At 41.4% G+C, this 23,281-nt stretch overlaps 1 protein-coding gene and 1 pseudogene across 3 annotated transcripts in view; one reads left to right on the top strand and one right to left on the bottom strand.

Annotated features, from left to right (window-relative positions):
- Positions 1-4,071: 4,071 nt before the first annotated feature.
- The window catches only part of SPATA18 (spermatogenesis associated 18), a 38,873-nt gene continuing 19,663 nt past the window's right edge, over positions 4,072-23,281 (bottom strand). Inside the window, exons 5-13 of one of the 3 annotated variants that reach the window (XR_007125322.1) lie at positions 22,862-22,957; positions 19,226-19,477; positions 17,414-17,732; positions 15,543-15,701; positions 14,488-14,663; positions 11,329-11,502; positions 9,510-9,593; positions 6,326-6,371; positions 4,072-6,029 (exon numbers count right to left, since the gene is read on the bottom strand). Coding sequence is in view for 2 of the 3 variants with exons in the window: in XM_047719268.1 (XP_047575224.1) it covers positions 6,022-6,029; positions 6,326-6,371; positions 9,510-9,593; positions 11,379-11,502; positions 14,488-14,663; positions 15,543-15,701; positions 17,414-17,732; positions 19,226-19,477; positions 22,862-22,957 (1,264 nt within the window). In the remaining variant the exon portion in view is untranslated. The remainder of the gene's footprint in view (positions 6,030-6,325; positions 6,372-9,509; positions 9,594-11,328; positions 11,503-14,487; positions 14,664-15,542; positions 15,702-17,413; positions 17,733-19,225; positions 19,478-22,861; positions 22,958-23,281) is intronic. The other 2 variants (XM_047719268.1, XM_047719269.1) reach the window with 2 other exon arrangements.
- On the top strand, positions 20,550-21,103 carry LOC125093718 (60S ribosomal protein L17-like; annotated as a pseudogene).

Genomic DNA, 23,281 nt, shown 5'->3' with positions numbered 1-23,281 from the left:
TATTCTCCCCGAAGTTTCCCATGAACAGCAGATGATGGAGGGCTCTTCAGGGTCTGGCAGAAAAGAAGAGTTCAACTCATCTTTTAACTCCTTTTTCCAAACCACAAGATACTTTTTTTCACCTCACATCTTGCTAACATCCAACAGACTCGGCAAAAGATGGCGGGCTCAACATGAGAAAACATGGGTTTGAACTTTCATTGCAACACTTACTAACTTCATGACTTGGGATTAGGTTACTTATTAATGACCCACAGTCTTCGATTCTCCATCTGTACAGGAGGTTTAATAATACCGAGTGCTTGGCACAGTGTCTGGCATATAGGAAACGCCAGATTAAATACTTGTTACTAGTATTCCACAGAGGATTTTCTGGGAAATGTTAGGTCTTCTTAAGTTTTCTGTTAAATTATCAATATAAAGTATAAATATTGGATTACACTATCATTCTTAAAACACCCAAGAGAAATTTATTTTTCTAATAAAAAAAAAAAAAGTTTTTCTTTTATTTTTTCCACCCCCACCCACCCTTCTCCTTTTTATTTTCAGCTGGACAATTTCAAATCAAACCAAGAAAGGTCAGTGACAACACGTCAAGGCCAGTGATTTGTAGGGATATCCTCAAGTATGCACACAAATGGGTCTTGGACCAAAGGCAACCCCTGTCTTAGTCTGTTCAGGATGTTATAACAAAAATGTCATAGAGTGGGTACTTTAGACAACAAACATTTATTTCTTGCAGTTCTGGAGGCTGGGAAGTCCAAGATTAAGGTGCCAGCAGATTTGGTGCCTGGCAAGGACCACTTCATCCTTCATCGACAGCCATCTTCTTGCTGACATGGCAAGAGGGATGAGGGAGTTCTCTGGGATCTTTTTTATAAGGGCACCAATCCTACTCATGAGGGCTCCACCCAAATGCCCTAAACACCTCCCAAAGGACTCACCTCCCAAAAACTATCATTTGGGGGACTAGGTTTCAACATATGAATTTGGGGCAAGGGGACACAAATGTCCAGGTTGTAGCAACCATTTCTGAGATGAAACTGCCTTTTGAAAAGAAAACTCTGGCTGGCCAGTAAGACTGCGCACACCAGACCCAGCAGTAGGAGAGGTGAAAGCTGGTTTTCATGCCTTGGACTACCCTATTCAAATGGAAAAATCTTGCCATTACATAACCCACGAATACTAGTCACCTACTCGGGGCCCTTATAGTCCCTCTGTCCCTTGTCTCTCCCTCTATCCCTATCACTTTTCAGAAAAGAATCCAAAACCTCATTAGAACTCTGGGGTTACTGCTCCAAGTTATTTACATTTGTATTCTAACATCCTTCAGAGTCTTCAGTCTGAGTACAGCTCTCAAACTGAAATGTCAAGAATCTGCCAATTAAATGCAAGTGAGTAGGGAGAACTTCCTGTCAGGTTACCTAAAATTGCTTCTGTGGAAAGTAGACTCATCAGCCTTGACAATGCGTCTTCTCTGATTCTGATTCATGCCTCCCTCCTAACGGTGAGTCCAAAGTCCTTTATGACCTCCATGCCACTTCCAGCATGTTAATTTAAGCTGCACGTGTATCTCCTCAGATCATTCTCACCATAGGTCACATTAAGCTGAGAAACCTCCCTCAGTAAGTTATTACTGGGTGCTAAGTCTAGGTTTGTAGATGACAGTACGATGGAAGATTGATTCAACCCACTATCAACATAATGGACTTAAGATGCTCTCCCAAACAAGAGGTCATCACCAGTCACTGCGCCGTCTTTCAGAGAGATCGCAGACCCATCCCACAGGTACACATTGCCAAAGACTACTGAGCACGTTCTCTTCACAACTCAAAGTCTTATTCACCATTGTGTCCCCAGGGCCTCACACAGTGCCTGGCACACCATTTTACAAGCATCAGCAAGGGCTTCTTAAGTGAAGTAATGACAAAGGAACAATTGACATTTCCAGTCTTGCTTCAGCTGGTGCCTCGCCCAGCTGAACCAATCCTAAACTCTCTTAATCTGAAGACATGGCTCCGAACCTTATTCCCTGCTCTAAGACAAGAAAACTAAGGACAAGAGAAATGAAATGTCTCACCCCGGCCTCCCAAGAACAGCTACCAATCACTAAAAGGTCTGATTTATTAAATGGTACTCAAGATCTTCTGACATCTCTCCAATTACTAAAGACCTTTTCTAACCTATACTTCACAACATACTTTAATACATTATTTTGGTTGTATCACGAAAATCATGGCTTAAACTCTATTGAAATAGAGTATTACATACCCATTTGTCACATTCTTTTGTTGCTCATCCAATAGAAAACAGAGTTAGCTGCCCAATCTTGGTACACTAATTGCCAATGAAACTATGGAAAGTATAATATTCATGTTGGCATCCAGTGGGCAATTTTTAAAGCATGAAATTGTCCCATTACATTTCATTTTAAAATAAGAAAATTCGTTCCTGCTTTATTTCCAAGGCCCCTGGAATTTCACTGCTTTGGTATTTGAATGGTAGACACCCACCAAATGTCACTTACCCATATGGTTCCTGGGCTCACATTTCAATGACCTAATGCAGTTTGTAATACTGGTTTCTTAAGAGCTCCACAACCCTCTGCCCTTAATTATAGGTATGATTCTATCCAAAATCATACTACTAAGAAATCTCTCACTCAACTCCAACCTTATAGAACACTGTTGGCAGCAATCTTCCTCATGAAGGACGTGGTGTGCCGAGAAATGAATTAGAATGGTCTGCAAATCGCCCTAGAGTTTAGGAGTAACAGCAGGTGGAATGCACAGCTGTAGTAATGGGAAGTGTTAAAACTGACCTTGGGAGTTCCTCCTCCCCACACTCATTTTATTATTAATGATCCTGGGATCATAGGTATAGTAGGTGTTTGTTAAAAGGTTGAATAATTCACCTGTGAATGACAAGTGAGTTGCACTGAATTACGGTCTCTTCTGCAGTTCACCACATTTCTCTTACTGCCTTGCATAACTTCTTCTATATGGGTATTTTCCCTCCCAATTAATCTATTTAAATCCCTCAACTGATATGCTGTACTGATCCTATTTTCTTTTTTGTCTTCGTCATTATCTGCCTTCTGTGACCAAAGAATGCAACTGGACATAACATCAAGCTCCCTGAGGGCCAGAACCCTGTCCACTGCTCTACCTCCAGGAGTGGGTACCAAATCGAGCATACCCAGGCCACATGCTGAGTAAGTGTTCAAGAGTGTAGGAATGAATGAACCAGTAAACAAAAGAACTGATGCTATAGGCCATGACAGAAGGGGAAAAAAAAAAAAAAGAATGTGATTCTGAACAAAAAGGCCTTGGAAGAAGTTGGCATGGTGTATTGGAGGAATAGCTTCCTTACCTGTAAGTTGAAGACACGCCTGAATTTGCTGTAGGAGCAACTGAAATAATGTTAAGTGTGAGCTCCATAAAAATGGTAAAGTACTATTCAGAGACGGTATCTCGAATATGATGACAATAGATTGTGAATAAAATTAACTAAAGCTGGCAGTTAAGCTACAGCATAAAATTGCAGCAATCAAAGGGTTAACACCAGAGCAAGGGTCGGGTCCAGACTTATGGAATGAGTTCATGGCCCTGGTTCAGACCTTACAGAATGGAGATGGGGAAAAGCTATTGCTCAACTTGGGAATCTAGAAAGAAAGCATCTCATTGCAAAGAACCTACAGATACAAAAGTGCTCCTTTTCTTGATTTTATTATCAGATGTTAAATCAATCATACAGAAATTGACATTTACCAGTTGACAAAGTAGGAGTTTTTCATATTTCAAAGTTACTAAGGTTAAGATGCATGCCCAGATGAGTACAGGTCAACCTCCTTTGCTTTTGTGAATCCTTTCCAAAAATTATTCTAGACTCTTCACCACTGTTCCCTGTGTGGTTACAGTTCAAATGAGAGACCTGAGAAATGACAAGTGGCCAGACAAGATATAGAGAAAATAAACTGAGCTATGTGTCAACATTTTCTAAGTCAGGGCATGTGTTCCCCAGTTCAACTCCTAAAAATGAATTCTCATTGCTTAGCGAGATTTAAAAAAAAAAAAAAAACACAAAGTAATAGTTGCATGGTTTTAATATACACTGACTTTTCCAGAAATGTGCTTACTATGTAAATCAAGTCATGACTAAGATTTTGTTCAAAACTTTATCAGGAGTTGTGCTCCATTTCAGAATATCATAACCAATGCTGTTCGTGATATTGCCAACACAATGCTCATTGATCTGCATTTGTAGCTCATGACTACACACAGGGGTAAGCATCTATGATTTCATCTTATCATCTAGGATGGCAAGACCGAAGCCTTCTGACTGAAGCCCATGTTATTAAAAACTGCTTTTCCTTTTTTCTGCTTTGTACTAAAGTTAGGATACTATACTCATTGTTTAAAAGTATATATGCATTTGGGTCATATGGACATTGAATTTTATTTTAGAATGACCAGAACATTTGTTATAAAGGAACACTGAATCTGCAAGCATTGAGAGAACAACTAATCTCATCCAACCTACACACTCTAAAATAAAACTGAGACTCAGAGAGGTGGAGTAACTTGTTCAAGGCCAAACAGCCAACTGATGACCAAGCCAGAACTGGAACTACCTAAACACCAAGTCCTCCTTTCAGCAGGCTGCCTCGCCTCAATGCGATGACTACATAAAAACACACAGAGGGAGAAAAATGAACCTCACATTTGAGAATGAAGTTGATGACCATTAGACCTAAGGGACAGGGCTGGAGGAGGTCTCTCCTCATCTCTAGCTACCAGCACAAGGGACAAGATGGTTCAGAGAAGTTCTTGCTTTGGGTTTGTCTTGTTTTGTTTTGTTTTCCACCTAAAAAGCATTAGGTGCTAGTTTAGGCACTGAGTTTATGCAGACCAAGCTGTGGTCAATTCAGAGTTTCTCTCCAAAAGGCACACAGAGAAAGCAGTCATTTATGTCTTATGTCTAAGACCACATTAAAGTGTGGGGGGCGGGGGGGTGGGAGCAGGCAAAACATCACTTATCTTGGGAAAACTATGTTCCGTTATTACATTAAACTTGAACTTTTTCAACAGTCCTTCACAGTAAAGAAATCAAGGTATAGAGGCTCAATTTAAAAATCAATAAATGGTACCCCTAGTTTTAAGGCCCAAGCTTAGATATTTTTAGTCAGATGCACTTCTTAGGAGGTCTGAATTTGCAAACAACTAGGTGGAACAGATACAGCACATGTCCATGTCGTTTCTATATGTAACATGTACATTAAAACTGTATGAAACATTCCCACCAGTTAAACACGAAGTAATTAACATTTCTCTCAAAGCTGGCTTCCAGCCAAATCACTTCTCCCCATTTATGAAGCAAGAACATTTCCTCAGGTAAGGAGCTTTGGCATTGGTACCCAACTAAACCAAACAGGGCAGTCTCAAATCAGGAAAAGAGAAGCCAGCCAGTGAACTTGATTCTCTGAAATCAATGCCATCTACGTGTAGCCCGAAGTCACCACTACTAGGACAAATTCCCCAGCCTGGGATTAGGGCCGTCTTCCAAACAAAAGAAAATTAAAACACTCAATATTGTTTCTAAGCCTTAAGCTAATACCAGCAATTATAACATTTATGATTCATCTGTAAACTAAACTGAATCTGTCTTTTGAACTCCACTTGGCAAATATCCTCCGCTTAAGTTTCTACAGTTGCCATAGAAGAGCCTAGTATTTGAGGATGAAAACCCTGAGGGACTTTGCTTCAAATGAATATGATCCTAAACACCTATGCAATCGTTTTTATCAAAGTAATGGAATTTGTATCTCTAAAATAAAATAAAATGCAATATATCTGAAGTTACAAACATGCTAAGCCAAAACATTTAACTCTCCGTGTGGAGGGATACACAGAATTGCATTTTCACATTATCTTAAGTGAGTTCTGAGGCAGGCACAGGAGACAGGCACTGGGGAAGTTGCTGGTGCAGATGTACTGTAGCAAAGGGACACGTCTGTTGGCTTTAAAACCCTAGGGAAAAAAAACAAAGAGTTCTTGAATACGGTCACTTTCTTAGACTCTCTTTTGGAAGGACCTAAATGAAAGTGGGGGGATGGATCTGGGTCTACATCGATAAAACCTCTCACTCAGAGGCTCCTCCCGTGTCACCCAAGGGACCCGCTAGGGCACCATCAACGGAAGGGCCCGGAAATGAAGGTGTGAGGTGGAGGTCAGAGATGTTCCCTGGGAGGCGAAACATTCATTTTGCTGCATGGGGCTGAGGGTTAAGAAGGGTATCAAAAAGCCATCTAAACCTTCCCACTTACTCGGCAATCCGCATCTTATTGGAGAAGGGCTCCGGCTTCGAGATATCTGGAAAATACAGAGGAGTCACATGAATGACACAGGAGATGGAGCTCAAAGAATGAATCCCTTTGACGTTTTATTCCTAAAACCAGCTAAATAGTTGTTCTGAGGCACTTTAGAACTATGATGGTCAACTCTGAGGTTGAGCAATGCGAGTCCTCTTATACGTCCTGAAGTAAATGGGCCCTCAATGTGGTTTCAATCATGTCATTCAATAAAATCTGGGCTCAGTGGCCTAAGCTGGTTTGTTTGCTTGTTTGTTTTAATAGCTGCTGAAGACATTGAGATTGGGTGCTCTGTGGCCATGTCGAATTCAACACTTTCCAGAAAAGAGTTATTAAAAGTAGTACGATTACCCAAGTAAAGCTAAAATGATCAAACGCTCTCTATCAGATCTCTATATGAATCATGTCCTGTGTCCAAAACCCTGGAAAGAATCATTTTCCAGAAAATCTCACCTTTGCTTTCAAAGCAATTTTTTTATTTAAAAACTTTCTAAAATATTTTTATTTTAAAAATTAAAAAAAAAATTTTTTAAAGATTTTATTTATTTGACAGATAGAGATCACAAGTAGGCAGAGAGACAGGCAGAGAGGGCGGGTGGGGGAAGCAGGCTCTCCACTGAGCAGAGAGCCCAATGCGGGGCTCGATCCCAGGACCCTGGGATCATGACCTGAGCCGAAGGCAGAAGCTTTAACCCACTGAGCCACCCAGGCACCCAAAAAAGTTTTTAAATTTTTTAATTTAATTTTAAATTAAAATTTAAATTTAGATTAAATTTATTTAATTTATTAATAATGATCATTTTATTATTTATTATATATTTATATATAATAAAATTATTTATTAATTTATTGATTAAATAAATTCCTTAATTAAATTTATAATTTAATTTAATTTAAATTATTTTAAAAATTAAAAAATTTATTTAAAAAATCTCACCTTTGCTTTCACTAAGCAAAATCCACTGCCTATACCTAGACACCTGTTATGATTCAGAAATAACTGACTACAAGCAACATTCTTGCTCTGAGCTTTCAAAAACTTTAAATAGACACTAACAAAAATGAAAGCTGTTCTGGATGCATCAAGACCTCATAAGCCAAAAACCAGACTAACTAAAAATATTTGTATTTTATTTTGCAGGTGTACCCAATCGCTGTAAGGAAAGAACGGTGGAAAGGGCCAGAAAGTGGGAAGTGGCTTCACCGTTAATAATATATTTTAGGGGCACCTGGCTGGCTCACTCAGTAGAGCATGCAACCCTTGATCTCAGGTTCATGAGTTCAAGCTCCACATTGGGTGTGGAACCTACTGAAAAAAAAAAAAAAGAATGTATTTTATTTTCATCTAAAGTTTAAATTATTTGATTCTCCTTGGGCACAAAGCAGGAAAGAGAAGGGGTGTGAAACATGCATGAGGGTTTTATTGGAGGGACCAATAAATAAGCCTTCCAGTGAGAGTCCAGAGGAAAAATTTGCCCTGTCTGTGAATGCTTGAGGTGTCTAATACTGCTCTTTGGTAAGCCATGTCATCTTAGAATAAGGATATTGAGGTTCTTGCAGGATAAAATTCTCAAGATTTCTTTTTTATTTTTCAGTCCATTAAGTGCACTATCCTTTTGCTTTTACCCACCATAAATACTTATTCAATATGGATGTCAGTTATATTAAAATCTCTGTGAGGAAAGATCTGTGTCAGATACATGCCTTTTCCATTCTCAGGCGATTTCCTTTTTCTGGATATTCCTCCTTAATTTCCCAGCTCATTGAAATTCCATCCATTCTAAAAAACCAAATCAAGTACCAACTTGCCCATGAACCCCTTCCTCACTACCAAGTCCAGAAAGAGTCCCTACCCCCTCTATGGCTATAGTCCTTCATGCCTCTAGCATGGATGGTGGCATATACCACACTTAGTGACTTTGTTGAAATCATGTTGATCTTCCTACATTGAAACCCATTCAGGGAAGAGACCATGTTTTCATCATGTTTGTGTCCCCTCCCTGCAAATCTAGCATCCATCAGAAAAGGAAATGATATTTGTTAAAAAGCATGTTGAAGTAATAGATGCTCACTAAACTGAGAGAAGTAGACCTTATTAACGGAGGGTGGGGGGGTTGGTTTTTTATTTTGTTTTGCAGAGGAAGTTTTAGAAGTTTATGGCATGAGTTGCATGACTAGAGATAATTCCAGATAACTGGAGCCCTGCCAACTGCAGTTCTCCACCACTCTCCCTAAAATAAGACTGAACAAATATTTAAAGAATTTTTATTCGAAGGAACAGCAAATTACTAGCCGATTTGGTGTCCAGATGTCTTGATCCAGTCCTGTACTCAAAAGGCATTGACTAAATATTATTTGTCGAATAAATCGACAGTGGTGAAGCATAATAATGTTTTTGGTTTTCAAAAATGTTTTTGATGTTATTTTTTTTTTGACAGAGGTATTAGTAATCCTCCCAAGAACTAATACACAAGGAGACCAATGTTATTCTTCCTACTTTGAAGTGTGGAGGAAAATTAATACCTACAATGCCCTTTATACAGTACTGGAATCTAGACCATTTGAGCAATTTCTCGAAACTCGTGCAATAAGTTGAAGAGAAACCAAGGACCTATGTTTGGGTCACTCCGTCCTCTGTTCAGAAGACTGTATCTCTTTCCCATTTTCATTCCAAAACAAAAATAAAACTACGAAATATGCAAAGTCTATTATTCTTTGAAGTAATTAAGGAAAACATGACCTCTACTTCCTTCTTTCTAGAATGATAAATTTCTTAGAGCGAGGTAGCATAAAAATCAGTGTGGGGTTATTGCAACAGGTTCTCTTTCTACCTATAGATTTATAATCCCCTCTTGTAGAGGTGGCTGTTGGAGATAAGAATGTCAACCACAGGGGCACCTGGGTGGCTCAGTGGGTTAAAGCCTCTGCCTTCAGCTCAGGTCATGATTCCATGGTCCTGGGATCAAGCCCCGCATCAGGCTCTCTGCTCTGAGGGGAGCCTGCTTCCTCCTCTCTCTCTCTCTGCCTGCTTCTCTGCCTACTTGTGATCTCTGTCTGTCCGATAAATGAATAAAATCTTTAAAAAAAAAAAAGAATGTCAACCATAAGATGCTTTGCATAAAAATTATTAGATATATACCGTGCTTAAACCAATACGGCTACGGGGGCAGACGGGGCTTAAACTCCTGCTTCGACATCGACTTACAGATCGCACCGAATTCCACTAAAAAGAGAGAGAGAGAGAAAGTAATTTGTGAAAGCTCGCATGGCTTAAAACAATATGCAATCCCATGCAGTAGGAGGTTTTCCTGATACGATTACACTTGCCCATTACTGGGCATCAGCCAGCATGAGACACACACTTCACTACAGTTCCTACAGCTACCCAATATTTGACAATAACTTCAGGGTGTTTCTCAGATAAAACCCCATTACAGTGAACTTTGGGATACTCAAAGTCTTGGTGCTAGAATTTCATTTTGATGAGTAAATCGTTAGAAATTACATTCAAGCTTGTAAGTGTCAGAGAATATAAGCCCCATGTGGGCAGGGATTTGGGCCTCTTTTGTTCATTGCTGAATCATAATAGTCATAAGTGACTATTGAATAAATGAATACTGTTGGATGAAATGAATTAATGAATGAGGGAGGGAGGGAGGGAATCAACATGGCTGCCCATCTACTAACGAAAGTAATGAATAAGAAAACTATATTGACTATAAAGAGATCTTACTAGCAAAATCCTTCTTACAAATTTCCCTTTGTTCAACTATTTCTTTTATTCCAAGTACTTCCTTTTAGGGTTTTCACATTTTGTTTTAGGAGTTTAAGCTGGGGAAAACGTTGGTGATATGTTTGAGCAGAGGAAGAAGGAAATTAAAATGCCTATTTGATGTAGGATATACAAATCACTATTTCCTCTCCCTCCCTTCCAAATTGCACTACAGAGAGTCCACAATTAGAATTTCTTAACAGAAAGTTATAGTTGCAGGAGCAAGCAGCATGTTTTAAGAGTTCATTCATCATAGACCATGGTGGCTGTCAGATCAACCCAACCCAATTTCTGTAGGTTCAACTTTCATAGTACAAAATAATTTATTGAGATACTATTCACTATAGTGGAATGTTTAAGCGGCAAAAACCCTTAAGTTCTTTTAAAATACTCTACTCCTATTCTCCCTTATGTTAGGAAAAAAATGCCATTGAAGCACTTCTCTATTCTCTCACTCAAAGAGAACGGGATCTGAGCCAACCCAGATGGTGGCTTTACGCTGGACTGAAGAGCTTCCCTTTAGAATTCACTCAATTCTTTCTAGGAAGGGTAGGATAAAAACTCCATTGTGTGAACTACATGGAATACCCAAGCCCCCGTAGCCACCCAGCCCCCACCACAACACACATTAATACACTTTCGTAGCTACAACTCCATTTTGAGGGCTGCTCAATTATTTACCACGTTCAAAACATTTTACAACCATTGCACACAGGAAGTAACCCTCCAAAACTGATGTGCTACTCTCTCCCCACCTCCTCCGCCTTCTTTTTTTCATCCCTCCCCCCCTCCCTACACCATACCAAGGAGAGAAAAACAGCACATTCATCATTTCCCAACATGGATAATTGTCAGTAAAAATTTGGCCAACTGCTTCCTGAAAGTTAATTGATCACTTCCCAAAGCTTAGAATCATAGAGGGCCTCCAATAAGACAAGCTCAAAGAGTTTTGCCTTTATAATAACATATTTCTAAGATGGAGGAGGCAAATATGACTAGTTTCCTCTTATAAACAGAGCAACAGACAAAGAAGTCACTGCCAGGAAATTATGAAGAATCATGGAATAATCAAAGAAAGGAATCTCTTCTTTCCCAACCAGTATGTTTCCTCTCCTTTGTATGAAACCTTATCAAGCAACTTTAGACTTCCTCTATAGAATCTCTGGGTTTATAAATGTTCTCGAACTTGTGAATCAAACACTTGGGATGAATTGTCACTATGCAAGGCCACCGTACAAAAGCCCCTCTCTTGGTTACAGCTTCTCCCTTCATAATGACACAGTCATTCTCCATGAGAGCAGGCCACACGTGATAGAGGACCAAGGGAGCAGTGAAATCAGAGTCATAGCTGCGACGGTACCTATTTTAAACACACAAAAGAACAAAATAAAGGTTAAGTTATGATGCAGTATAACTGGAGGTCATCAGTGTAAGTTTTCATTTTTTATTATGCTCAGTCTAGATGAATATGGATCCTGATTCTGTTACCAAAGAGATGGTTGTGGGCTCTTAGAATAGCAACGAGGGATAGGACTCAACATGGACTCGCATAGAACAAGCTAGGTCAGGCTAAAAGCATTCCTTCCTTTCTCAGAATTACAAGTTACCATTCAGGGAAACACAGGAGACAGAGACATCTGAAATCCTATAGGTATCCTGAAAGATTTCTCATGCTCTCTTTGTGGACAAAATAAGAGAAATGTAGGTGGATGATAGACTTAAGTAGGTGGGTTAGAAACTGGTTCAATGATCATACCCCAAAGTGAAATAACTAATGAGTCAATAAAACCTTGAATTCGGCTCTCTCTCAATCCTTTGATAAGTAACATGTTCACCAATGACCTTCATGAACTGTAGGTAAATCACTCAAAGGCTAGGGATGGGTAGGAAAAGAGAAACAAATGACAGTATCAAGAAAAAGCTCAACAGGGGTGCTTGGGTAGCTCAGGGAGCTAAGCCTCTGCCTTCAGCTCAGGTCATGATCTCAGGGTCCTGGGATCAAGCCCCACATCGGGCTCTCTGCTCAGCAGGGAGCCTGCTTCCCCCCCATTCTCTCTTTCTGCCTGCCTCTCTGCCTACTTGCAACCTCTCTCTCTGTCAAATAAATAAATAAAATCTTTTAAAAAATAGCTCAACAGACAGGAACAATAAGCTGAATGTAATAAGACACAGTGTAGTGTGGATACATATGAGGTTCTGTAATTGAGTCCAAAAAGCATATAATTGCACAGAATAGAGGTGATAAAAGACTTAATCATGGTACAAGTAAACAGCAGGTTTCAGTTGAACTCAAAATGTTCAACAACAGTGTTATATAACTGAAAAAAAAAAGCAGAAAACACTAGTACAAATTAGCTGGATTAACAGAGAATAAGAATGGAAAGGATATTAGTTTCTCTAAACTGCTCCATTCAAAGCAGGGGACTACATTCAGTATAGACACAAATAGGAATACTCAAAAGAGCGTGGAGCACAGGCCAAAGAAACTGCTCTATCAGGAAGTCTCAAATCCCCTTTATATGGAAAAACCCAAAGCCATGAGGCCAGAAGTAGGAAGATATGAGGAATTGCTTCAAATATGTGAAAGGCTGCCAGGGTTTTTTTTGTTTTTGTTTTTGTTTTTTTAAGGGTTAAATTTGTTCTGTGACATCCTCCAAGTAGAACCAAGTAGTCATTATTAGGAAAACCAGTTTTAGCTCCACAGCCTTCCAGAGGTACAGGTTACAGACTGCTCCACAAAGCAACACCTTCCTTCTGATTAAAGGCACGGAAGCAGGAGACCCCCAGAGGTCTGTGAAATGTGCAGATTCCATAAACTAAAATGCATGAACATTTTTGAGTAGTTCTATGTGTTCTGCAAAGGAGAAAGGAATACGGGAAGAGGGATGAAAATAATATGTTCTGTAAGGAAATCAAAAAGGTCAATTGCAGTGTAATGTTCTAATAGCAGCTCTTCCATGAGTAGACACGTGTTAGGAGCCATGATCTGAAAGAAACCAGCAACAGGGCAATGGCAGGAAAATATGGCAAGCTAGAAGGCCATTGGAAACACCATTATTGTGATTTGGATAAGCAAAAGAAAGGTATGTAGTCTCTGTCATCAGTAGCTCATAGGGACATTGGGCCACCACCGTCTATCTAAACAAAGACCAAGAGCTAACATTCACTGAGTGCTCACTACATGCCACACAGTGTCCTTTTTTGTTTTCTTTTTTAAGATTTTACTTATTTATATGAGACAGAAAGAAAAAGTGCACAAGCAGGGAGGAGGAGTAAAGAGAGAGAGAGAAGCAGACTCCCCAATGAACATGGAGTCCAATGTGGGACCCAATCCCAGGACCCCAAGGTCTTGATCAGAGCTGAAGGCAGCCGCTTAACCAACTGAGGCACCCAGGAGTCCCCATGCCAAGCAGTGTCCTAAGTACTTTCTCTAATGAGTTCAACTAACCTTCTCCAGACCCAGGAAATAGGTATTATTATTTCCCCCATCTGACAGAGAGGGAACTAAGGAACAGAAAAATTAAGTAGCATGCCCCAGGTTATAGAGCTAATTGGTGGGAGAGCTGGGATTTGAACCCAAGCAGCTTGATGTCAGAGCCTCAAGCTTCACAGTGTTCTTAACCACTAGCTTGGCCTCCTCCCAGTAACCTCCAGCTGTATCATAAGATCCCATAAAGTTTCAGTTAAATGTTTTAAATTAATTTAATTTCTTCTAATTTATATAGGAAACATCTACCATGTAAAAGCTGATAGAAATCCAATGGTCCCGGTGAGTCTCAAACGCTGGTGTGCACAAGGAACACCTGGGTGTTTGTTAAATGGCAGATTCTTCAGCCCCACTCCAAACCCGCTGCATAAAATAGCATGGGGTGTGATCCAGGAGCCTGCCTTTTTAACAAGACTTGAGTAATTCTGACACAAGCGATATATCTCTGTGCCCTACTTGGAGACACCCAGCCGAAATACTGCAGTAGAAACCAGTAAAAAGGAATACACATTCGTGTTCCTTTTTTGAGTGTTTTTAGGGCAGCCCCTTTTCTTAGTGTTCCAGACAGGTTCCGGGTACTCATTAGCTCTCTCCAAGACCAATATAGTCAGCGGAAATGATAACATCACCTCTGAATCACATTTGACTGGGAAAGAGAACGAGCCCAGGAGAGGGGTCTGCCCTGTGGCGTCTGCCCTGTGGCACAGAGAAGCACATGGCTGGGACCGGAAGTCAGCTCATGTCTGTTGATTTTCCCACCCAGAGCTCTTTTCCCTAAATTGCTTCCAGACACTAGAGAAAAGGTTATTTATTGTTTTAAAAAAAAAATCCCTTAGCTTGTGCTCTTATGTGTCTTACTTGCAATCATTAAAAATTTCTCCATCCGCCCCAAATGCAATATCTAGGGGTGGGTCTAAAGTCTGCATGGCAAAGGCAATGCAACATATCTCCTGGATGAAGTTGCTGAGCAGGCAAAAGTCAACTTCAGGAGGAAATGAAATCTTGGGATTGACATTCATGGCTCGGATCACATCCTGGAAAACAAAAAGAGGGCATCCCCTTGTTACCAACCTGTGACAAGAAGCTCTGACATCCAAAGGGGGTTATGATGGGTTGGGGGGGGGGTGGGGCAGGGAAAGAGCACATGGGTGAAGATACTGTAAACTAGGAAACTAGTTTGTAAACTAGGAAAGCTACACATGTGCTAGAGGAGAAAGAGTCCCTAATGGGGAAAGAGGAAAGATGATGTAGAGGACAAATGGCATACTAAAGGCCAAGAGAGTCTCTCCCCCACCCCCACCAAACTAAAACCAAATACACTGAGTGGCTTTTATTCATTATTTCCTCAGTTTTCTATTCCGGGCAAGTACAGGAAGTACCAACTTGTTCCTAGTCTAGAATAACAGCAGTTATAATAGCTTGGACTTATTGGGTGTTTGCTATGTGCCAAGTCTTATGCTAAGCAAATTACTTGCTTGTTTTTCACTTAATCCTCTCAAGAACTCTTGATGGGTTCTTGGCCATTGTGGATCCCATGTAAAGGCTGGAAAACTGAAGCACAAACAGGTGAAGTAAATGTGCAAGGTCAGACAGCTAGGATGTGGCACAGCCAGGGTGCGAGTCTACACCGACCTTCCCCAAAGCCATTGCTCTTAAGCCCTATGGTATTCTAGCTCCAGTCTTAAGAACCCATCCAAAGACTAGAACTATAAAGGTCAGACTATTTTTTTCCCCATAAAAGTCTAAGAAAGAGCCAATAATGGCCAGTTCTACAAAGTCAGTTGGCCGCTGCTCATTTCTGCTACCCTGTCACATAAAAGCAATCCTGAGCACTGGGTAGATTCTGAGTTATTGGTCTTCCATGGAAAGAGCAGCCGCAGCACACCAGTCCCGTTAAGAGACCCAACACTTACGTTAACACTGCTTTGGGAATCATATAGGTCGAGATGACAAATGATATAATCCGAGACAGCATCTTCAAAGTTATTCGACCCTGCGAGAGACGGCGTCAAAGATTTCCTCACGCGGATCTTGAAATGTCTGAATGCCATCTTAGCTACATGGAATGCCTCCTGCATGTAAAAATGCAGCCAATTTATTAGGTAGAAGAAGGGAAGTAAAGAAATCCAAAGCAAGAGACGAAGGAAGAATACCCACCAAAAATTCAACATCGTGTGGGTCTTCTGAACATTAAATACAGTTGATCAAAACTAATTTTAATCTGGGAGAAAATACATACCTCAGTTTTGAAAAGTACATAAATACATCTGTGACTATGCATGTTCACCTATTTCAAGACAGTTGATCATTGTTCTAGTAACCTCAAGTTCGAGAGGCAGCACAGTGCAGAGGTTCAAGGAAACAGATCGTCTGTGGTTAAATAAACACCTAAAAAGTGCTGATTAGAGGGCGCCTGGGTGGCTCAGCTGGTTAAGCACCAGACTCTTGATTTCAGCTCAGATCATGATCTCAGGGTCATGGGATCGAGCCCCAGGCAGGACTCTGTGCTTAGCAGAGTCTGCTTCTCTCCCGGTGCCCTTTCTCTTTCTCGCTCAGATAAGTAAATAAATCTTTTTTTTTTTTTTTTAAGTGGATGCTATGATCCCACCACAATGTCATATTACTGGTCCAAAAATGAAATTATCAATTTGTGTTTATGTTATAAAGACACATATCAAGTATCTGACAAGTTTCCTGGTGTATATTGATTCAACAAACATTTATTAAATGCCTGTTATGTACTAGGCACTGAGCAAACTCAGTTACTCATGAGAAACATGGCCGTTAAGCTTACAGAACCTTCACCAACCTCTTAATGAAATGAACCATGGTTGGCAAACTTTTTTCTGTAAAGAGCCAGAGATTAAACGTTTAAGGTTTGCCTAAAATACATAGTCTTTTGTCACATTTTTTTTTACACTCTTCTAAAAATGTAAAACCATTCTTATATTCTTAGCTCTTAGGTGGTATTTTCCTTAGAAATAACAGGCCAGGACAAGATCTGGCCCTCAGGTCATAGTTTGAGGACTCCTGAAATAAATTAATAATACAGGATAACGCTCAGTAGACTCCGATAATTCTGCTCTCATACCAGTGTTTCCTTTTGTTTTTAAATATTAACTGTTTTTCTCATTTCTCATAATGGACCCTTACTATCTCAGTAAGGTACCCACAGAACAAATACCTTTGCTTTGAGAACTAAGGATTCTATATGAGCCCTTTTAATCTGCCATCCTCAAGTTCCTCATGTCCTAAAAGTTTTAGTAACTACTCTTAGTTCAATAGACAGAAGAGTTAACACAAGTCAGCCTTCTGATTTGAGAAGGAAAGGAAATCAGTTGGAAGACTGGTGCAAATCAACATACTTTATATTCATAGTTTATATTCATTATATTATATTCATAGTTTATATTCATTTGAGATAATCTTATATTTATAGATACTTCTTCAACAAATGCCTGGGCTGTATAAGTATTGATATATATGAAGAGTTCTTGACTGTGAAAAATTAGCCATCCCAAATATTTGTAATGGGAGGAAGGAAGGGAGGGAGGGAGGGAGGAAGGACAAGAGGAAGTGGGGGGGGAGGAAGGAGAGGAGGAAGAAAGGAAGGAAGGAAGGAAGGAACGAACGAACAAGCAAGCAAATGGAGAACCCACCCTCCCTCTGTGACCTCAGGCCCAGGCTGTTCCTTCAGGCTGTAGGGTCCGGTTTACCCAGCACCTTCTCCCCGCTGCCCACCCCGCCCCCGCCCTCCAAGGGGCAGCGCACCGACGTCACCTACCACAGTGGCGATGTAGATAATCCTCTGAACAGTCTCGGCTTTGTCAATGCAGCGCCGCAGCAGGCACTGCGCGTCCAGGCGGGCCTGGGAATAGGCGTCGCTGAACCGGGACAGGAGGGCAGCCTTGCGTGCCACGTTGGACATTTTGGCGCGATTCGGCGACGGGGTCCTGATCTTCACGACGGCGGTGGAGGGGCTGGTGGAGCGGCTGCGGCTGCGGCTGTGGCTGCGGCTGCGGCTGTGGCTGTGGCTGCGGCTGTGGCTGTGGCTGTGGCTGCGGCTGCGAGGGCCAGGGCTGGGAGTCCGGCTCCTGGCGGACCTGTTGGCAAGCAAGAAGCAGCCGGAGAAGCACTGGGATTCGCTTCTGGCCACGTGAACGGCAGGTGACACCCATGAGCCGCGCCCTGCCAGCGGGAGCAGCTGCCCCCGCGAGCTCTTTACCAGGCGTCAAGTACACGGTCATGCGCTCCCTATCTGCGCGGGGGCTTCGTGCCTCATCTTATCCTTGAAGCGGCCCTTGGAGCTCAACATGCATTGTTGGCCATTCTAAGGCCAAGGAACCTGAGGCTCAGAAAACTAAAGCAACACCGCCAGCAAGCCAGAGTTAAAGAGATCAGCTTCTCAGTATTTCCTACCCCAGCCTTGGGGTGCTAACATATCACAGAGGCTTTAGGGTATAAAACGGGATGAACACTCAACCATGAGAAAGATCTGCGTTCTCGTTCTATGGCAGTGGGACCGTTTGCACTCATTTCTCCTCTCCAGAGCCCGAGTTCTCACCGGCGACAGGTTCGCCCGAGTTCTGGGCGGGAGTGGGGAATGAAAGATCCGGTGAGCTAACACATGCGCAAGGATTTGGTGAATTTTAAGGCCCGGTATCTTGAATAGTATCGCTATCGAGTACAAGGTAGATTATCAAAGGAAATGGGCCACCAGGGAGGGAAGTGGAGGAGAAACTACGAGGCAAACGGTAACGCGAGGCCCGCTTTGAAGGTGGAGCAGGGCGAAAGCCCTGGACAGTAGTCCGACAATTTCTATGGTGCAAGAAATACTGTCACCACGGCCAACTCCAAGCTGTGAATGTGACATCACACTGAACTTGGAGTGAGGCAGAAATGCACAGAATCAGGTCTTGGGAGCCAGCACAGGCTGGTACCAGCTGATCATGGCAGAATGACTCCCCAGAATGCAAGGCTAAGGTGGCATTTAGGGGAATGGGGACCAGGTATGGGAGTGGCTCGGATAGCTTGGGTCAGGGCTCGCTGTGGGGCTGAGGGAGATGGTGGGTGGTAAAAAGAACAAGGAAAATGCTCTGAGAGAAACATCCTGCTCTGTCCTCATGGAACTCCGAATGACCTGTCTTAACATTCTGTCCATCAGTGGAAAGGGATGTCATAGAACACTCACCCACACACTCCATCAAAAAGTAAAATGACAGGTGGTCATCCCAGAGAGGGGACTCCCAGGCCTCAGAGAACAGGACCCTCCTATTATGGAACATTCTTCCAGCACGTTTACCATGCACGCACGACAGGCCCACCCGAATCTGCTTTCAAGCCACATAACTCTCAGTTTCATTCCTTGGGCTTCCATGTCAGCCCCAAGTTAATTAGGGCCCAAGCGCTCACAATCCACGAGGTATTTTCTCTCTCTGGAAGGGTGCAGTTAGAGAAAACAATCCCTCTGCAATTCTAAGTTTCCCATACTGTGGGGGTTTGGGTGCAAGAGGTCATTTCGTTTTTTTCCCCAAGCCACGCTTTTACCACTACCAAAAAGCACTTAAAGGAAAAGATCTGTGAGAATGTGTCTGACCTTCCTTGAAGTGCAGATTTTTCAGCAGACAAAACCGCTATCTCGTCCTTCAGCGTTCGGAGCTGTTTCTCATAATCGGAAATCACTTCAGGCCGCTGCTCTGCACCCCGCTTGTCAATGCCTCGCTGGTCCAGCCTCCTCTGCTCAGAGGTCCTTGGTTCTGAGGCTCTAGGCTCCGAACACCGATGTTCTGTGCTTCTGTGTTCTAAGTTTCGGTGGCGGGAGTCCTCCTGGATTTGAAGAGATTTAAGCCTGAACAGAAAACAAAAATTGAGGAAAGAAAAGAGAAAGAGGGGGAGGATGGAGGAAAGATACTAGAAACGACTGGCATACCTAACGCACAGAGGCTACTCTACTTAGCAATGCCACTCCTGTGTTGGACTACTCTGATGAAAACACAGGAGGAACAAAAACCAATCAGAAAAGAGCAGAATTGCCAGGGTCAGAGGACCACCCCACGTCTGTAGCTTGCATGAAAAAGTCTCCTGAGAGAGGAATACATAGGCAGATTCTTCAGCAAAAGCAGAGTGGGCCTATAGTCATGCTGTTCTATATTAGGCTGATCCTAACTGCACAGAGTCTGGAAGCACTGGACCTCCAAAACCTAGGTCCCGAAGCTGGCCAAAGATACAATCTCCTATCTTCATTAGCTCTTTGATTCTCTGAACAGATGGAATGGCTGGGGGCGGGGGGAAAGGGGGATGACAATGGAGATGGGATAACATCCACAGTACTAGGACAAAGGGTGAATTTGTAAAAAAAAAATAATGTATTCTAGAGTCAAAGCTTTGGAAATAAACTGGCAACCTTATAAAGATGCAGAGAAGCAGGGCACCTGAATGGCTTAGAGGGTTAAGCCTCTGCCTTCAGCTCAGGTCATGGTCTCAGGGTCCTGGGATTGAACTCCACATCCGGCTCTCTGCTCAGCAGGGAGCCTGCTTCCTCCTCTCTCTCTGCCTGCCTCTCCACCTACTTGTGATCTCTCGCTCTGTGTCAAATCAATAAATAAAATCTTAAAAAAAAAATGCAGAGAGGCATGACTAGCTAAAGCAGGAGCAAAGCTGCACAAAGAGAACGTGCTGTGATGAAAAGGACAACGATGGAAGATGAAAAGGTAAGGGCTAAGGTTAAGAAGGACACAGAGAAGCTAAAAACACAACAGCAGAATTAACCGCTACACTGGAAATGATAAAGACCAGAATTGCTGCTATAAGAAATCACTGAATTATAGTGTCAAAGAATTTGAGGTCTATCAAGTAGGAAATAAGAGATAAAAATGATGGTGAGAGCTCTTCCCCTAAGCAGACTGAGACAACCTCTGAAAATGGCCCGCTATTCATGTGACCCAGAAAACCATACAAAATCATGCAAATCTAGAGGTTCAAATCTTCACTTTCACTTTAAGAACACATGTGAGCCTCCCCAGGCCATCAAGGGTATGCAGATCTGAAAAGCCACCAAGTATCTGAAGGACATCGCTTCGCAGAAGCAGAGTGCCCTCCCGTCGCTACACTGGTGGGGATGGTAGGTGTGCCTGGGGCAAACAGTGAGGCTGCACACAGGGTCCATGGCCCATGAAGACTGCTAAATTATCCCTGCGCATGCTTAAAAATGCCAAGAGTCATGATGAACTTAAGGGTTTTGATGTCAGTTCTCTGGGCACTGAGCACATCCAGGTGAGCAAAGTTCCCCAAGATGTCACGAAGAATTTACAAGGCTCATGGTTGGATTAACCCCTACATGAGCTCTCCCTGCCACATCGAGATGGCCGTTGCTGAAAAAGAGCAGACTGTCCCTAAACCAGTAGAGGAGGTTGCCCAGAAGAAAAAGATATCCCAGAAGAAATTGAAGAAACAAAAATGTATGACCCAGGAATAAATTTTGCATAGAATAAGTGCACATAAAACTAAAGAGAGAGCAAAGAGAAAAAGAAAATGATGGTGAGAGGGGAGAGAGATGTAGACAACAGATCAGTACTCCCAGCTACAGTGTTGGGGTGTTCCCGAAGAAATCAGAACAATGGAAAATGTGTGAAGGCGGCAAGAAGATATTGTGTGTGTGTGTGTGTGTGTGTGTGTGTGTGTGTGTGTGTGAATACAACTCCCACTTGCTTATTTGGTCAGGGGGGGATCAAAATTAGGATCAATGAAGGTATAGCATCTTACACCTGTCAGAATGGCCGGAAAGAAGACGATAAGAAATAACAAGTGTTGGTGAGGATGTGGAAAAGGAAACCCTTGTGCACAGTTGGTGGGAATATAAATTGGTGCAGCCACTGTGAAAAATGATATGGAGTTTCCTCAAAAAATTAAATATTGAAACAATAATTCCACTACTGGGTATTTACCCAAAGAAAACAAAAACATTAATTAGAAAAGATATGCACACCCCTATATTTATTGCAGCATTATTTACGATAGCCAAGATGGTAATAAGCTTCCATAAGTAACCCGTGTCCATTGATAGATGAATAAATATGTGATATATGTATATGTGATATGGTGTGACATACATATTTATATATATATCTACACACACACACTATATATACATATATATATATATATATATACACACACACACACACACACACACACATAGACATACAATGGAATATTACTCAGCTATAAAGAAAAACTAGATCTTGCCATCTGTGACAACATGGATGGACCCAGAGGGTGTTACTCTAAGTGTAATAAGTCAGAAAGAGAAAGACAAAAGCCATAAGATTTCACTAATATGTGAAATTTAAGAAAATAAAACAAATGAATCAATAAGCAAAAAGCAGAAACAGACCCATAAATACAGAGAACAAACTGGTGGTTGTCAGAGGGGGGAGGCATGGGGAGATGAGCAAAGGGGGCGAAGGGGAGTGGGAGGTATAGGCTTCTGCATAGGGAAGAAATAAGTCACAGGAACAAAAGACACAGCATAGGGGATACAGTCACCCGTACCATAATGGCGTTGTAGGGTGACAGACGGTAGCCACATTTATGAACATTGCATAAGGTACGTACAGAGCTGTCAAATCGCTATGTTGTACATCTGAAACTAATAGTGTGTCACCTAGTATGTGTTTATGTTCTCCTCCCAGAAATTTATATTTAGAGAATAATCTGAAATTTAAACATTTGCTGCAATGATTATCACAATGTTATTTCCAATGTTTAAAATCAGTATCAAAGTAACTATTCAATATTAGGGAGATGTCTAGATAACAGAACACAATCCATCTATTTAAAACCAGGTTTTGCAGTATTTTTTCTTAGTAATAGAGAAAAACAATGTTAAGTGAAAAGATGGGGTCCAAAATTGTATACTTATGCTGATTTTTGCAGTAATAAGTCCAATTTTTAATGGGTCAATTGGAAGAAATTGCAAAATGGTAACAAGAACTAGCTCTGGAATTTTGAAAGGGTCATTGGGTTCCTCTTATACTCTGTTGTACTTTGAAATTTTTCTATACTAGATAGCTAACGTTCTTGTAGTAAGAAAAAAATTTTATAAAATTAATAAAAATATTTCTGCCTTTCCTCTTTGTGAACAGCTTCTTTTGTATTTTAATGGAGCACCAAAAAGCTAAATTCAAAGACCAATCAGCACGCTGCAAAAATCCTGTCATTTTTTTTTTCTTACTGCTTTTTTAGCTGATTTATTTCCTCCTCTGCAGCCAAAAGGGATATGGCCGATCTGTTCTTGGTTTCTTCAAGAGTCTTTTCAGTTTCAGCCAGACTGTAAGAGAAATCAGTAACTAAAGACCGATTTTCCAAAATTGGCAGACTTTCCAAATCAAGGCATAGGTTCTCCCAGGAACTTTTGGCATATGATATAAATTCAACATAAACATGATCAAGTTATGAGACATCTGCATCCAATCAGATGCCATTGCAAATATTAATGTTGTGCTTGTATGCAAAAAATATTCAGGCATTCTTTCTCAAGGTCAAACGCAAAGACATTACAAAGTGGCTACCACCAAAGAGCTTATGTAATAATTACTAACATTAGAATGTAAAGGACAAAGAAACTTGTTCCCTTCCTCCTTCTCTCTCTCCT

This window comes from Lutra lutra, chromosome 2 (assembly GCF_902655055.1).
Source record: "Lutra lutra chromosome 2, mLutLut1.2, whole genome shotgun sequence".
Taxonomy (NCBI): Eukaryota; Metazoa; Chordata; class Mammalia; order Carnivora; family Mustelidae; genus Lutra; species Lutra lutra.
Note: the sequence above shows the minus strand (reverse complement) of the source record. Positions and strands in the feature narration are given on the sequence as shown.